At 36.0% G+C, this 16,260-nt stretch overlaps 1 protein-coding gene across 1 annotated transcript in view; it reads right to left on the bottom strand.

Annotated features, from left to right (window-relative positions):
• Nucleotides 1-15,785, bottom strand: part of LOC114035485 (cilia- and flagella-associated protein 43-like) — a 166,088-nt gene extending 150,303 nt beyond the window's left edge. The window contains exons 1-5 of the mRNA XM_027851631.1: nucleotides 15,691-15,785; nucleotides 9,635-9,865; nucleotides 7,823-8,076; nucleotides 5,356-5,452; nucleotides 4,048-4,215 (exon numbers count right to left, since the gene is read on the bottom strand). Coding sequence (XP_027707432.1) covers nucleotides 4,048-4,215; nucleotides 5,356-5,452; nucleotides 7,823-8,076; nucleotides 9,635-9,865; nucleotides 15,691-15,785 — 845 coding nt within the window. The remainder of the gene's footprint in view (nucleotides 1-4,047; nucleotides 4,216-5,355; nucleotides 5,453-7,822; nucleotides 8,077-9,634; nucleotides 9,866-15,690) is intronic.
• Between the last annotated feature and the right edge of the window lie 475 nt (nucleotides 15,786-16,260).

Here is a 16,260-nt window from a genome sequence, read left to right as displayed (position 1 = left end):
ACTCAGTTCCTAAAGTAAACATCTAAGTTTGTCACTCCCAGACTCAATTAAACTCCAGTGGCTCCATATTACTTCTAGATTCAAATATAAACTCTTCTGTTGAGTTTTTGTTTTTGCTTTTTACAATTTGGATCCTTACATTTTCAATATTTTATACTGTATTCTCCTCCCTAACTCTATTATCTAACCACAATAGTTTCCTTGCCTTTGCATTGGTTATTCCTAGCAAGGAGAAGTTCTCTACATTTACCTCTAAGTTTCTCTGGCTTCCTTCAAGCCCCAACTCAAATTCCATTTTCTTTCTCAGCTGCTAGGGTCTTCATCTATGATATTTAACTTCTATATATCTGTATATTCTGCATATACCTGTATATACCTAGTTATTTTCATGTTTGTCTCCCTTTTTAGAATATAAGCTTATTGAGGACAATGACTATTTTCCCTATGCCTTACCACAACATTTTCCACATAATGAACATATAATAAAAGCTTGTTGACTGACTGATAAGCAGAGGCAAAGAAGAAACACTTTTTGAGGATGATATGATGGAAAGCTACCATTTATACAGTGTCTTAAGGTTTGCAAAGTGCTTCACACGTTATCCCATTTGACCCTCAAAACAGCCCTGGTAAGTAGATGCTAAAATTATCCCCAATTTATAGTTCATGAAATCAAGGCTGAGAGAGGCTGCGAGTTGGCCAGGGTTGTGTGGCTAGTAAAATATCTAAGGTAGGAGTTAAACACATCTTTCTCATTCAAGTTCAGCATTCCATCTATCCTGCCCTTCTACTTTTAGAGGACCTCAGAAATGCCACCAAAATATGAGTTGAAACAACAACTACAATAAAGTACCAGGATATAAAATAAACCCATAAAAATCATTAACCTTTTTATATACTAACAAAACACAGTAGAAACAGATAGAAAAAGAAATTCCATTCAAAATAAGTACAGAAATGTATGAAAGGATTTCATCTAGAAATATACACAAGAATTATATTTATACCACAAAATATTTTACAGAAAAAAGATTTAACTAGTTAGATAGATAGCAACTACTCATAGGTCATATCAATATAATCAAAATGATAATACTACCTAAATTAATTAATAGATTTAGTTTTATACTAATAAATCTAGCAAAGGGTTACTTTATAGAATTAGACAAAATAATAACAAAATTTATCTGGAGGCACAAAATTTGGGCAATCTCATGGGAAATCATGGGAAAAAAAAATTTGGAGGGAAGGAGCCCTCCCAGCACAATATCTTACACTATAGAGTTACAGATTTAGAACTAAAAGGAACCTCAAAGGTCATTTAATTTAGACCAACAATTTCATTTTATAGATGAGAAAACTAGGGGCCATGGAAGATATGCCCAAAATTATACAGGTACTAAGTAATCTAAGGTGGCAGTTGAACCCAGAACCTCTGACACCAAAGTCAAAAAGCATTTTCCATTGGGAGAGGGATATATTGGAAGTCAATGTGATGTAAAGACAAAAGACATTAATGAAAACAGAATAAAATAAACAGTCCATTAAAAGGAAGGCCCCTTGTAAAAACATGTAACACTATGAAAGTAGAATATAGCAGACTTCTACATTATTGTAAACACAATGGATTTTTCATGGTTAAGTACATAAAAGGGTGTTTGAGCTAAAAGAAATTGAATTTTTCTTTGTGAGGATAATAAAGATTAAACAAATTAAATAAATTCATTTTGTAACAAATTTCCTCCTGAAATTTATGAATTTGGTCAATATTTTTGGAAAACTGAGTAATCAATGCATAATGATCAAACTGATCTTCTGATCCAGAAAGGTAAAGAGACTATATTTACAGAAAAGCTTGAATTATGGATAATATTTTGATATGTTTAATAAATTTTCAAATACCTGCCCTACAAAAACAAGTAGAATAGACCTGTTTATTAATCAACTGACCAATCTAAAGAACCAATTCCCATTTTATTTTAAAGACCTAGATATTTCTTTTTAAAAAATTTTTATTTATTTTTAGTTTTTGACATTCACTTCAATAAAAGCATGAGTCCTAAAATTTTCCCCCTCCTTCCCCTATCCTCTAAGATGGCATGCAATCTGATATAGGCTATAAATATACAATCACATTTAACATGTTTCCACCTTAGTCATGTTGTGAAAGAAGAATCAGAACAAAAAGGAAAAACCATAAGGAAGAAAAAAAGAGAGAAAATAGTATGTTTTTATCTGCATTCAGACTCCACAGTTCTTTCTCTATATATGGACAGCATTTTCCATCATGAGTCTTTTGAAATTGTCTTGGATCCTTGTGTTGCTAAGAAGAGCCAAGTCTATCTAAGCTGGTCATCATACAATGTTACTGTTACTGTGTACAATGTTCTCCTGGTTCTGCTCACTTCACTCAGCATCAGTTCATCTAAGTCTTTCCAGGTTTTTCTGAAATCTACCTGCTCATCATTTCTTATAGCACAATAGTATTCCACTACATTCATTTACCACAGCTTGTTCAGCCATTCCCCAATTGATGGGCATTCCCTCAATTTCCAATTCTTTGCCACCACAAAAAGAGCTGCTATAAATATTTTTGTACATATGGGTCCTTTTCCCTTTTTTATGATCTTTTTGGGATACAGACTTAGTAGTGATATTGCTGAATCAAAGGGTATGCAGAGTTTTATAGCTCTTTGGGCATAGTTCCAAATTGCTCTCCAGAATGGTTGGATCAGTTTACAACTCCACCAACAATGCATTAGTGTTCCAATTTTCCCACATCTTCTCCAACATTTATCATTTTCCTGCTTTGTCATGTTTGCCAATCTGATAGGTGTGATGTGGTACCTCAGAATCATTTTGATTTGCATTTCTCTAATCAATACTGTTTTTGAGCATTTTTTCATATGACTATAGATAGCTTTAATTTCTTCATCTGAAAACTGCCCATTCATATCCTTTGACCATTTATCAACTAGGGAATGACTTTTATTGTTATACCTTTGACTCAGCTCTCTATATATTTTAGAAATGAAGCCTTTATCAGCAACACTGGCTGTAAAAATTATTTCCCAGCTTTCTGCTTCCCTTCTAATTTTGATTACATTGGCTTTGTTTGTACAAAAAATTTTGAATTTAATGTAATCAAAATTATCCACTTTATATTTCATAATGTTCTCTTATCTCTGGTTTGGTCATAAATTCTTCCATTCTCCATAGATCTGACAGGTAAACTATTCCTTGCTCTCCTCATTTGTTTATAAGACTTAGATACTTCTAAATGCAAATAGATAAGGAAGTCATTTACACGGGGAAAATACAATACATTTGGTCTTCCTCCATTTTTCTAAGGATAGTTAATAAATTGATTGGTCTTGTTATATTAAAAAGAAATATTAGGGGGGACAGATAGGTGGCACAGTGGATAGAGCTCTGGCCTTGGAGTCAGGAGGACCTGAGTTCAAATTCGACCTCAGATACTTGACACTTACTAGCTGTGTGACCCTGGGCAAGTCACTTAAGCCTGACTGCCTCACCAAAAATAAAATATATATATTTGGACCTGAACATTTTATGTTTTGGCTACAAGTAAACTGAGTCCTCTGGTTTATTAAGTGATACAGATTTTTTAAAACCATTTTTTCTGTGAAACAAGATTTTCTACTGAAGCTGTTCTAAGACAAAACATGGATCTGAATTAGTGGTTGAAAAAGAATGCATAATGATATCATCAATGGCACCAAATTTTAAGAAACTTTGTACCTCAAAACAAGCCTATCACATTAATAATATCATGGTTATTACTTTTATACAATAGAAATGAAAACTGCCAAGGACTGAATATATAAATATATGTATGTTGTGTTATTTTGATTGCATGTTTAAGATTTATATTCTTATATAAATTGTAATTAATTCTTAATTTTATATGAATAAAAAAATAAGCTCAGAAAATTAAGTTCAAAAATCATTGACAATGACATGGTTCATTGTGAAGTGATGCAAAGAAATGATATCATTTTATTTCCATGTTTTAATGTTACTTACTTTGGCTTGAGATTATAATTCTTGTCACTTCTTTCAATATTCCATATAGTCAAAGCACTTGCACTAGACAGACACAATTGGTGCCAGTTCATGGGATTAAAAGTCATCTGGCTTACTTCCACACCTGGTTGTAATCTGCTACACAAAATAACCTTTTTTTCCCAGTTCCTTATAAAGAAAAAAAATCTTGTGTATAATATAATTATACTACAGTTTAGTTTTTATGGAAAATTTGTCAAATAATGTGACATATATACTTTTGGACTGACTGTAAGAATAAATTTTAAAACATGAATATATTAAACAAATGTATGCTACATGAACAATAAAATGACATTTGAAATATATATGGCCAAAGCTAGTCCATAAAACTTATTAATTTCCATTGTGAGTATCAGTCATACCATATTCTTCACATTGGCAACCCAAAAGCCCAGAGACTGGGAACAAAATGTTGCAGAAATGAGACCAATTTGTTAATATGTTTATGTTTTAAAATGTTCGTATAAATATTGCATATTTTTGTAAGATCACTATCACTATTATGACAAGATACTAGTTGGTGTCAATTGGCCTTTCATTTATTTTTATCAGATCATCATAATTTTAAGATGAATTTATTCATTATTTATTCAACACATTATATTGAACACTTACTATGTACAAGGCTCTACTACAATTAATAAAAAAACGCATTCTTCAAGTTCCCTCTTATACTAAATCTTATTAAGGTTTGCTCTTCAGTAATGAATTATGTTAACTAATATTTATTGTTGGGACTCTGCTATAGTAGAAGACAAAAAAGAAAGATTCTGACAATTTTAAGAACCACTGCATCTTTTTATACATGTGTCTTATCACCCCAAATAAATTGTTAAGTCTTTGGAACTAGAGACTATCTTACACATTCTTGTTATTCCCAGATTTCAGCACAATACGATCCATTTAGTATGGTTCGGTGTTTGTCCATGACAACAGTGATATCACTCCTAAACTGAAAATGTAAACTCTGACATGCTGAATGATACTTCCCATGTCTCCCATGTCCCTTTAATGGCAATGTTCGAAGAAAATAGTTTAAAAGCCCATCTAAAAAGTCAAGTCTTCAAGAAGTTCACATAGGTGGCTTTTTAAACTTAGATTAAAATGTTTCATTCTCTAAATAGTAGCTTAAAACATTAAGGTGAAATCTCTTCTGATGAATAATAAACTTTAGAAATATATTTAACCTTAAATGAAAAATATTAGAAAATATTTACACAAAGTTTCCGTTTACTAAAACAAAAATGTGCAAATGCTTAAACTTACCAAAGTGTCAATTCATACTCTGGAACTGCAGAGTAACTAGCCAGATATGTACCACAATAACTAAATCCAAGTAAAGTATAGTCCAGCTGAGCATGCCCTAATGCAGAAAATTACATCTATTTTAGTTATCAGTCTTTAAATTAACCACTGATAAAAGAGTTCATTTCCTTTTTCTAATTGCTTTGTCATCAGTCATATACATCTCTTCTAATGTATTCCTTAAGTTTTTCCCCATTTACTCATTCTGAGTAAAACTTTTTAAAAAGTTATGAACTTTAGAACCTAGAGATGAAAAAAAATATTAAATCATATTTTCTAGTTCTCAGTGCAAAATTAATCCTTTATATCATATATTTCTGATGATTTCAGAACTTTAACTAGTCTGGAAACCACTCCCAAACATCATTGACAAAGTTATAATGATCTTAAATTTAGATTTGCTTCATTTTTTTAAAAATTTAGCTTACTTCCTATGGTATTTTTACATAAGGGATATATAATCACAAGTCCCTCAGGTCATATTTAACCTTCAGCTTAATTTTCTAACACTTTCAAGACAAGTAGAAAGTACTCAAGAGCATCACATAATAGATAAGTGTGTTGGTTTTGGGGTCTGCAAGCCCTTGGTTTCCTTCCCACCATTTTGCTATAAGTTTACTAGCTGTGAGCATATGGAACTTAATCTGAGCTTCAGAAAAGTTTCATCTGAAAAATGAGGGGTTGGACTAGGAGGCATTGATGGTTCCTATCAAATGAAATAGCATTTGTAAAGCACTTACCACAGTGCCTAGCACATACTAAGCACTTAATAAACGTTTATTCCTTTCCCCTTTCTCCTCTCCTTCCTGTTCTAAATCTATGTTGTCCATCTGTGTCTCAGCTTGTAAAAATATTTGACTTTAAAAGTGTTAGCAAAAATACCCTAAAAGACCAAAACATGGAGATGGCGTCTTTATTAAGGTCTCTGTGTGCCTATTTCTTTTTGTTTTGGGGTCACTATCTCCTCTTTCGTGTGTCTCTGTTTTTCTATCTCTGTATTTCATATCCATCATCCCCTCATTTTATATATGTTTCTGTCAGGATCTGCCTTTCTCTTTCTCCTCCTATTTATTATCACCTTTTCCCAAAAGGCTATATATATATATATATATATGTGTGTGTGTGTGTGTGTGTGTGTTTATGTATCTTTATTGAATAGGCTGTTGTTCAGTTGTGTCTGACACATGAACCCATTTGGGGCTTTCTTCACAAAGACACTAAAGTGGTTTGCCATTTTTTCTCCATCTTATTTTACAGATGAAGAAATTGAGGGTAAGTGACTAGCTAGTAAGTGTGTAAGACCAGCTTTTAACTCAAAAAGATGATTCTTCCTGACTCTAGCCTGGTGTTCTATCCACTGCACCATGTAGCTGCCCCACTGAATAGCTTATCAACAAATGAATAAAGTTATATTGCAAAAAATTTTTAATTAAAAACTGCCTTTTATTTTAAATTATGTAAAACTCAATTGACTTTTTCTGAAATTAGTACCATCTAGCACAGCAAGGTAGTACAGTTGAAGTATGGGGCCAAGAAAGCAGTAGTTTCAACCATTTGCCCCAAGAAGTGTACCTGTCTGTCTCCCAAGTTGAGGCTGCTTACGGCCAGCATACAGAATGCAAGAAAAGTATAGCTTTTGCATTGTGGAAACTAGCTTTTATCACATCACTGTACATAACCTTATAAAGTTTGGAGAGAATTCATAGAAATTTTCTCTTGTGGCATAGTGTGATTTCAGAATTGGTTTTGCTTGTCTATACATTTTTCTTACAAGGGTTTGTTTTTTCTTCTTTTTCCCCCCAGAGGGTGATGAATGCCAGAAAATAAATGCTTGTAAATTGAAAACATTTAATTTTAAAAAGAAAACTTAAAAAAATACTCAAAAGTCAAGTGACTGAATTAAGTATTCAGGATATTTTTCTCCACTCCTATCAGCACAGTTTAGTCCTGTTCCATTTCAGATCTGGGCCATTTTCCCCTTGCCTAGTGACCTAGTGACCACAAGTTCCTGGGAGTTCACCATATTCATGGTCCTGAACTTATTTTGGACAGGTGATCAGCTTAATCCTCTGCAGCTCAGAACTCCTAAACTAAAGAGATCAAACCTCAGCCTCTAAGTAGCTGGGATTACAATCACCACTTGTAACCATTACTTTTTATCAGTAGTTTTAGACAGCTACATGAATAGTAGTTTATTAGTTGTAATTATTCAACCTAAATTTGATCTTAACAGAAACATTGCCACTGTGAAGAAAAATTCCAACTGAACTTAAGATTCTGATTCAGCTCTCCAACCCACTAATTAATTCTTACTGCCCTCATCCAATCTCTAAGTATATACTTTCTTAAATATTTCCTATTCAGAACTAAAAGCATGTGTTATGTTTTTATAATAAATTATTCTAATTATAGGAGAAGGAGGAAATACCTTTTAATTTTGCCTTTCTGGACAATTCAGGAAAGGTGTATATGTAGATAGCGGGTTTAAGACTGCGATCTGAAAAAGCCACCACTTGGAAAGGAATGTTAGTTGCCAGAACACCCACTTTTCCATTCACACACTGTAGAACACACTTTTTCTCATTTTCAATGTTAATGAAAATTAAGTAATTCCCACAAGCATAGCAAAGTGTGTTGTCGTTGATAAAATCAATATTCTGCTTAGGGAATCCTTGCACCCATCTTTAGGAAAGGATATATAGCCATCAATAATTATACATATCAAGTTATTTTTTAAAAGAAAACAAAGTTCATCAAAATTTCTAAAACAAAACTATGCCATCTCCTCCATCCCTCTTCCCTCCCTCACTATTTTTCAAATAAAAAGATCTTCCCAAATTGGCTGCAGGTCCAGGTTATACTATGAATCACTAAAATTTAAACAGATCAAAATCTTTGATGATTAAGTATTCATAAACTTTCTTCCAAGACTAACTTCCTATCACTCAAGTAACCCTAAGATGAGGGGGGGATTCCTAGGATCAAGTGTACTTGGAGAATGAAAAGGAGGAAAGTGAAGTGGAACAAAGAGGGCTTGATTCTAATCAAAACATAACACAACTGGTCTCTCTTTTTTACTGTGTGTTCAAATATAGTTGTCTTTATTAATAGCTTTCAACAAGACAACACAGGATATGTTGAGAATGTTAGCTGAAGTGAAAAGAATGCTTCTTTGCTGAAGCAAGAAGAATGAGATTTTCAAAGCCTATGTTAAATGAAAATCTAACAGTACTTTATGGAGGAAAACAAATAAAGAGCAGTCTCAAATGAGAAAGAATTAGGGCTAAGTCCTTCCCTTCAGTCCTTCAATTGTCCAGGCCATCTTGCTTATTACCTGTTATCTCATACATTTAATAGACAGGGGCACGGATATAGAACTGGAAGGGATATCATACATCATCTGTTTAACCTCCTCATTTTACCAGTGAGGAAAATGAGGCCCAGAGAGATTATGTGAGCTGCCCAAGGTTACACAGGTAGTAGGTGTCAGAGGTGGGATTTGAATCCAAGTCTTTGGACTGGGGTGGGGGGCGAAGAATTAAGGCTAAACTGCATATTGAGTTAACATCTACAGGAATGAGACAAGGATGTGAGATGAAATGAATGGGGATGACGGGAAAGGTAATAGGCAAATGAAAGAGCCTAGATTGATAAAGAAAGTAGAAAATGTATGAACTAGAATTGGGTGGACTGAAAGGTATATGGAATAAGGGGGTAGGGTTGATAGAAGTAATTTTTTTTTTAATGCCATATTGCTTCGTATGAAGCAATGAGCAAGTCCATCAAGTGCATTAATCTCATTTGGCCTGCTGGAAGAGACATGGTCTCAAAGGCCGGGGGATGAGAGCCACAAGGAAAGGAATGGAGGCCTAGTTGGTAATCCCCAGAAACTGAGGGTGTGGGGGGTGGTGTCCGTAAAAGACAGTAAACAGGTGGCTGACGGGAGAATCACAGCTGGGGTGGGGGCAGAGGGCAGGGGAATAAAGGGCGGTCAGGGAGAAGGTGGGGGCTCCACAGAATCCCCGGGGTCAAAGGAAAGGGAACAAGGACCGGGGGAGAGAGAGCTTTACAAGGAACGTCGGGTGCAGAGAAGATGTAGGAGGCTGGCTAGGTCACCTCGATGTCAGGGTCGGTGTGGACGTGACCTCCGATCCCTCACTCTCTCTGACACACGCCAGGGCTAGAGATGCTCAGGGAAATAAAATAGATTTAGATATAAACAAACAGAACAAAACAAAACAAAACTACGAAGTAAAGAGCGACTTCTACAAAAACGACGCGGTCAACCGCTCTTCCCTTTGTCACCAGCAGAGGTGGGCGCGGACCGTTTAAACTCGTATCCGAGAGACAACAAGTAATCTTGATACCCATTGGTCCTTCCGGCCCCAAGGCTTTAGAAAACCAAGGTGATTGGTGGAAATATCTCGACGTCTCAGCCAATCCCAAGGCGAAAACAGCGGATGACTGGATCCTAGGGTAGGTTAACTAGAGAAGTGGGCGTGGCTACGCAGGAAATTCTTAACCAAAATAGGGATATGACAAAAGGTAGGCTAGATAATGTGTATTACATGAAATTGAAAAGTTTTTGCATGAACAAAATTAATGCATATAGAATAGGAAGGGAAGCTGATTGAGGAGGAGGGAGAGAGGAGAATTGTATTAAATAGCTCAGAAAAAAATTGATACAAGATATTTAGACAATTTATCAGAAATATATAGAGGGTGGCCCAAAAGTCTCACTGCAGTTTAAAGCTTCAGTAGCTTTGGAGCTACCTTGCATCAGACCAAAAGCCATTCCCCTGTAGGTTTTGTGGTACAAGGATATGAACAGGTCGTGGAGCAACTCAACACTCAGTACCTTAAGAAGGTAGCAGTGATGGGGATAAGATCTGAACCCCTAAAAAGACCCTGTCTTTGGGATCTGGACTCCAAAAAGGAAAAGCCCCTGAACTTTCCCACTAACCCTCAATGCTGAAATTTGTGAGAAAGTTCAAGGACTTTTCCTTTTTGGGGTCCAGATCCCTTCCCCATCATTAGGACCAGCCCACACATTCCCTACAGAAGTATGCAGAGTCTGGCCCTAAAATAGAGTCTGAAGTCAGGAAGTCGGCAGGAAGAATGAGCAAACAAACAAAAAAAATTCTCACCATTAAAAACAAAAACAACTATTATGGTGCCAGGAATATTCAAGACACAAACCCAGAATAAGAAGAAAGAATTGGGGAGAAAATAAGAGCTATGGAAGAATTGAAAAGGGAATTCACTGATAAGCATAAGAGATATCAACACTTATTCAAGCAACCAACTCCCTAAAAATTAGAATGAGCCAAATGGAAGTCAATAACTCCATAAAACAACAAGAAATATTATAAAACAAAGTAAAAAGATTGGAAAAAATAAATGTGTTTCTGCAACTAGGTTAGCCTGTACTCTACTTAGGCAATCCTCAACAACGATTTTGGACAAAGCCCAGGAAGTTAGGGAAAAGGATAAGGAGATATCTAAGGTTATTGGATCCTTTTTCCAGATGTTTTCTCTTTGGCCTGAGTAATAGAGAACAGGGGAGAAGATGGGAAAACTACTGAGATGGCAAGGCAAAATACAGTGAACATGATAGGTAATGATCCCACAGTGATGCACAGTTGTTTTTTATTTGCCCAATCCACATTTACCTTAACAATACTTTGACAATAGTCTGTATGATATCATGAGGAACTATTTTCCCAGGGTCTATAAGACCAGGTTCTGGGATCCCCAGATAACCTAGTATAAGAATCCTTTCAGGTCAAAAGCCTCTAGAGATATCTGGGATGGATTTCAGTTTGAAGTAACCTTGCTGTGGTTCAACTAAGATAATTTGCTGGACTCAAGGTCAGTAAATATGGAGGACCCATAGTAGCAGCAGGAGATAAGACTGCTTGGGAGACTGTAGGAATGGATTACAGGTAATGAATCAAGTAGAATGGACCCAGACTGTGATAGCTTTAGAAGACAGATTAAGCACCAGTCTTCTTATCCCCACAGGCTTGAGAGTACTGACTGCATGGAGCAGACATGCTCTGCAAGACTTCAGTGAGCAATGTCCTAATTCAGTGTGTAAGATACTTTTCTGTTTTATTAGATCATCTAGTCTTAGTCCCACAGTACTAAACCACCCCAGAGTAGCTTCAGAGAATGCCCAAATCCCTTGATGATTGCCCTAGAAGCCAGGTCACTCTCCACCCCCACTCCTGAAACATGTTCACATGCACATTCCTTGTCCATCAGAACTTTAGTAGTAACAATTATCATTGCTTTTCTCCTTTTTCTGTTCTGCTTTTAATGGTGACAATGGCCCCAAACACAAAGGCATGGGGCATAGATTGTTGTTCATCCTTCTTTCTTGAAGATGACCAATGACATCAGGAGGGTGATGTTTTGACTTGCAAGTGAATTGAATTTAAGTGAGGCAGAGCTGGGCAAAGTCATTAGCCTTATCCTCTCCTCCAGAGTCATTGGAGTCCAGTGGCAAGACATGTGTCTGGACAGCTAGCAATGGTCCTGCCATATAATTATAGATAGAATGCCAGATCTTTGATCCCATCTGGCTGAAACCTTCAGAAGACATCACCCTATGGAGAGCTATACCAACTCTCTCACCTGATCTAGAATTCCTCTCTACCATCTCATAAAGGACCATTATCATCATTTGACTTTTTCCTGTCAAAGAGCATTTCATCTTTTAATGCAAGGTCTGCTTGCCTGAAATCTATTCACTTAGTTGCAGCCATGGACCTTTTTGACATTCTGGACTGATTGTTTTCTTTGTGGTCAATCCAGCACTCTTATAATAAATCACCTCTTCTTTCTTGATAAAATTTATATATACATATATATATATATATATATATAGGGAGCATGGAAAACCTATGATGTACGTGTAATACTCAAGCATCAAGGTTTTAAGCAGGCTTTACAAAATTTTTTAAGGGAAAGGGAAAAATTCTCAAATTTTATATATCAGGAACTTTTTTTTTCTGTTTAGATACTATCATTATGCAGAGATTCCTTATAACAGTAAGGAATGGTGAAGACTCATTTTCCTAGAAAGCAAGACTGTGTACAGCATTCAGCAGATTAGAAGACATAAAAGAATGGGCTGTGTATCCTGTATCAAACACAACAAAATAAATGATGTACAATGTCTGTCTCATTTTTCCTGTTATCTTCTTCTTGCACAGACTTATTTTCTTTTCAGTCTTCTCTCTCTTTTTCTACTTAAAGCAGGGGTTCTTAATGTAGGGCCCAGACTCAAAGGGGGTCTATGAACTTGGATGAGGTTTTGTTTTTTTTTCCATAAAAAAAACTTCAAAAAATACTTTCATAAGCATTTCAATGTAACTAATTTCCTTTGTAATCCAATGTATTTTATCTTATGTATCTAAAAATATCAATCTGATGAGTTCATAGATTTTACTAGACTGACAAAGGAGTCCAAGACACACAAAAAATTAAAACCCCCTGAATTAGAGCATTCTTTCTTACCCTCCTACTGCATAGTTTGATAGCACAGATTTCATTAACTGAGAATTTTTTTTTAAACTTTAATGTGAGTGATATTTTTGGCAGGAAAAAATGGGATCTTTCCTAATCTTTTACTAGACCTAGGAGAATTCTAAGGGTTATATTGTACAAAAATGTGATGAGAACTTACTTTGAAAAATGAAAAGTATTCTACAAATACATAATATTATTACAATACCTTGTTACAAATACTATAAGATGATTTTTTAATAATATCTTAATGACTTTAAAGAATTAATGCCAAAGAATACTGTGAATTTCACTTCCTTCTCCAGGCTAAGAAAAACTGTGGAACCTAGTGAAGAGAGTCCTGGGTTTGGAGTGAGAAAGACCTGATTCTACCCAGAACCCCTGTGGCCATGGGCAAGTAATTTGATCTATTTTGTTGTTGTTCAGTTGTTTCAGTCCTTCCAACTCTTCATGACCTTACTTGGGGTTTTCTTAGCAAAGATACTGGAGTGGTTTGCCATTTCCTTCCCCAACTTATTTTACAGATGAGGAAACTGAGGCAAACAGAGTTGAGTGACTTGCTCAGAGTCACTCAGCTAGTAAGTGTCTGAGGTTTTCCTGACTCCAAGCCAGGTGCTCTATCCATTGGGCCACCTGGTTACCCCAATTTGATCTATTTTAGCCATGGGCAATTCTTTTATTATTTATCTACTAAACTACTGACAGTTATGATCTATGTCAGAAATTTGAGATCCTTGATAGATCATTGTTAGAGTCAATCTCATTATTTGGAAATGTTTTAATCTTCTATACAATTAATTTATATGATAAATTAATTTTATAGATATTAAAGAAAGTAGCAATTCTAACAGTATCTACTTCAGGTGGGCAAATATTTATATTTAAAGTTAATCTCTTTCATTATTATGTTTAGGATAAATTAGTCCATTTCAACAGAAGTTTCTTGAGGAAAGTTCAAAGCTTAGACAAAATAAGGCCCTCAACCTAATGTAACTTATCTAGTAAAGGGCTGTAACTCATAGACAAGTAACTATACTAACAAATAAAATAGCACATTAATGCATTGGAGAGGTAGAACTACTTAAACTCATCTCTCAGGGATTCATTTAAACAACGGGTCCTTAACCTGGATCCATGGATCTCCAAGGGGTCTGTGGAGAGATTTCAGGGGTCCTGTGAATTTGTTTTCTAAAAAATATTTTTATAACTCTATTTCAATACAATGCTTCTTTTGTAATCTCATATAATTTATTTTATTCATTTAAGATTCCAGCTGTGCACCTGATTCTCCAAACTCTATCATCTTCTACCATGTCCCAGCAGCCTTTTCAACCAGGAATATGGCTCTGTCCCTGTGATCGGCTCTCCTTGGAAGACTCTTTTGCCTCTGTGGTCCTTTCTTCTAATGGGTGAGTTCCTCCCCAAACCTCCAGTTTGAGAAAGTGTTCAAACCAGTCACACTCACTTCACTCCTCTTCTGGCTCTGTAATTGACTCTCTAGACTTCACTATGTCCCTGCACAGGTACTTTCTTTCCCTCATCCCCTTCTCTGTCTTTCTTTTTTGCTTGCATTTATATTCCCAGTGCTTAGTATAGTGCCTGGCACATAGTTAAGTGCTTAATAAATGTTTTTGGAGGCAGCTGGTGTCACACTGGGCCTGGAATCAGGAAGATCTGAGTTCAAATATTACCTCGCACATGTATTGACTGTGTGACCCTGGATAAGTCATTTAACCTGTTTCCCTCAGTTTCCTCAACTGTAAAAGGGGGGATGATAATAGCACCTACTTCATAGGTTGTTGTGAGGATCAGTGCCTGGTACATGGTGGATATTATAGAAACGTTTATTTCCTTCCCTAATAAATGCTTGTTGATTTGAACAGACTGCCAAAAGGGTACATGATACAAAAAAAGATTAAGAACCCTTGATTTCAACAGAAAAACTGTGTGGTGGGCTTTGGCCAGACCCTGTTTCTTGAGACCCTCACTAAGTCCTCATAAAATCAGTGTGTGGGATGTGACCTAAAAAAAAAAAACACTTAGAGGTATCTCAAGGTAGGAACAGAAAGTTTATTTCAATTCTTGAGAATCAGGTGTCCCTTCACCAGTATGCTTCTGATGAAAGGAGACAAACTACAGAAGCAAAAAGCCAGATTAAATAGCCCTTATGGAGAAAATTCCCCCTCCCACCAACTTTCCAATATTTGGCTTACAATCTAATCGTGAAAATCTGTTCCCAGAGACAGAGAACAAAGAAACAATATACATATCCATCACCTTAGTTTGCTGCCAAAATGAAACATTTAGAATGTGCATTCAAGTTAGACACTGCTGTGGGAAGGTCACCGTGACCGAAATGTAACAACAGAATACGGGGGTTTCAGAGTTTCAGGCTTGGCAACATTTAACTACTGACTTAACACTGGGAGAAGGGGAAACTATAGAAATCTATACTTATCGTATTCTGCCTCACGAACTTACCTCCAAGTTCAGGATTATCTTATCCCAAACCTTAATTACACTGAGAAGTCTTAATAGGGACATCCCACTCATCAGTATAAGGAAGTACAAGCATAGTAGAAAATAAAATATGAAAAACAAGATTATAAATTGAGAACAAGGAGGGGGAATACAGAGACATATAGCACCGAAACAGGTAGGCCGAGTTTTTGACAATTGTCTGGGCGATGTAGCAACCAGCCTCGGGAAGATGAAAGCAGTTTGGGAGCGAGGCATCACTCCTCCAAAATGGCTAAACCTTACCTTCCAGATGGCTGCAGTGTAAAACTCGTTGGTACTGAGGACACACCTCTGGGAGGAGCTAGGGAAGCTGGGGCGCCATCCAGGCTGACTTCCATTTTGTGTCCTTATTTCTCATGTAGACTGCCTTTAGGGGTAGAGTGAAACTTCTCTCCCAAGCCCTAAGAGGAATCTGGAGAGCTAAACCAGGCAGAAGGTGCTTGATGTCCAGCAGTGGTGCAAGTGATATGCTTGGAGATAAACTATGGGTGACCCTATCAGAAAATCTGGATTGATCCTGTGTTGTGATTCAAAGGCTTTCCCCTTTTTCTAAATTCCCTTTTCTTGAAGGACATTACTGATAATGAGATTCCATTGACTCCCCCATTTTAGTCAGACCCCACCCAACCTTGCAAGGAATTTAATCTAGGGTGGAGAAACCCATTGTGTTCTGTTTAGGCTTGCATAGGAGGGCTATGCATTCTTTGAATTAATAGTCTTAAACTATGAGTGGGCTGTTATATTGTTACTTTCCCAATACAAGAAATACTTAGCCCTTCATTTTAATATAGCCCACCTCCAATCACTTAACCA

This window comes from Vombatus ursinus, unplaced genomic scaffold (genome assembly GCF_900497805.2).
Source record: "Vombatus ursinus unplaced genomic scaffold, bare-nosed wombat genome assembly UNPS02009205.1, whole genome shotgun sequence".
NCBI lineage: Eukaryota > Metazoa > Chordata > Mammalia > Diprotodontia > Vombatidae > Vombatus > Vombatus ursinus.
Note: the sequence above shows the minus strand (reverse complement) of the source record. Positions and strands in the feature narration are given on the sequence as shown.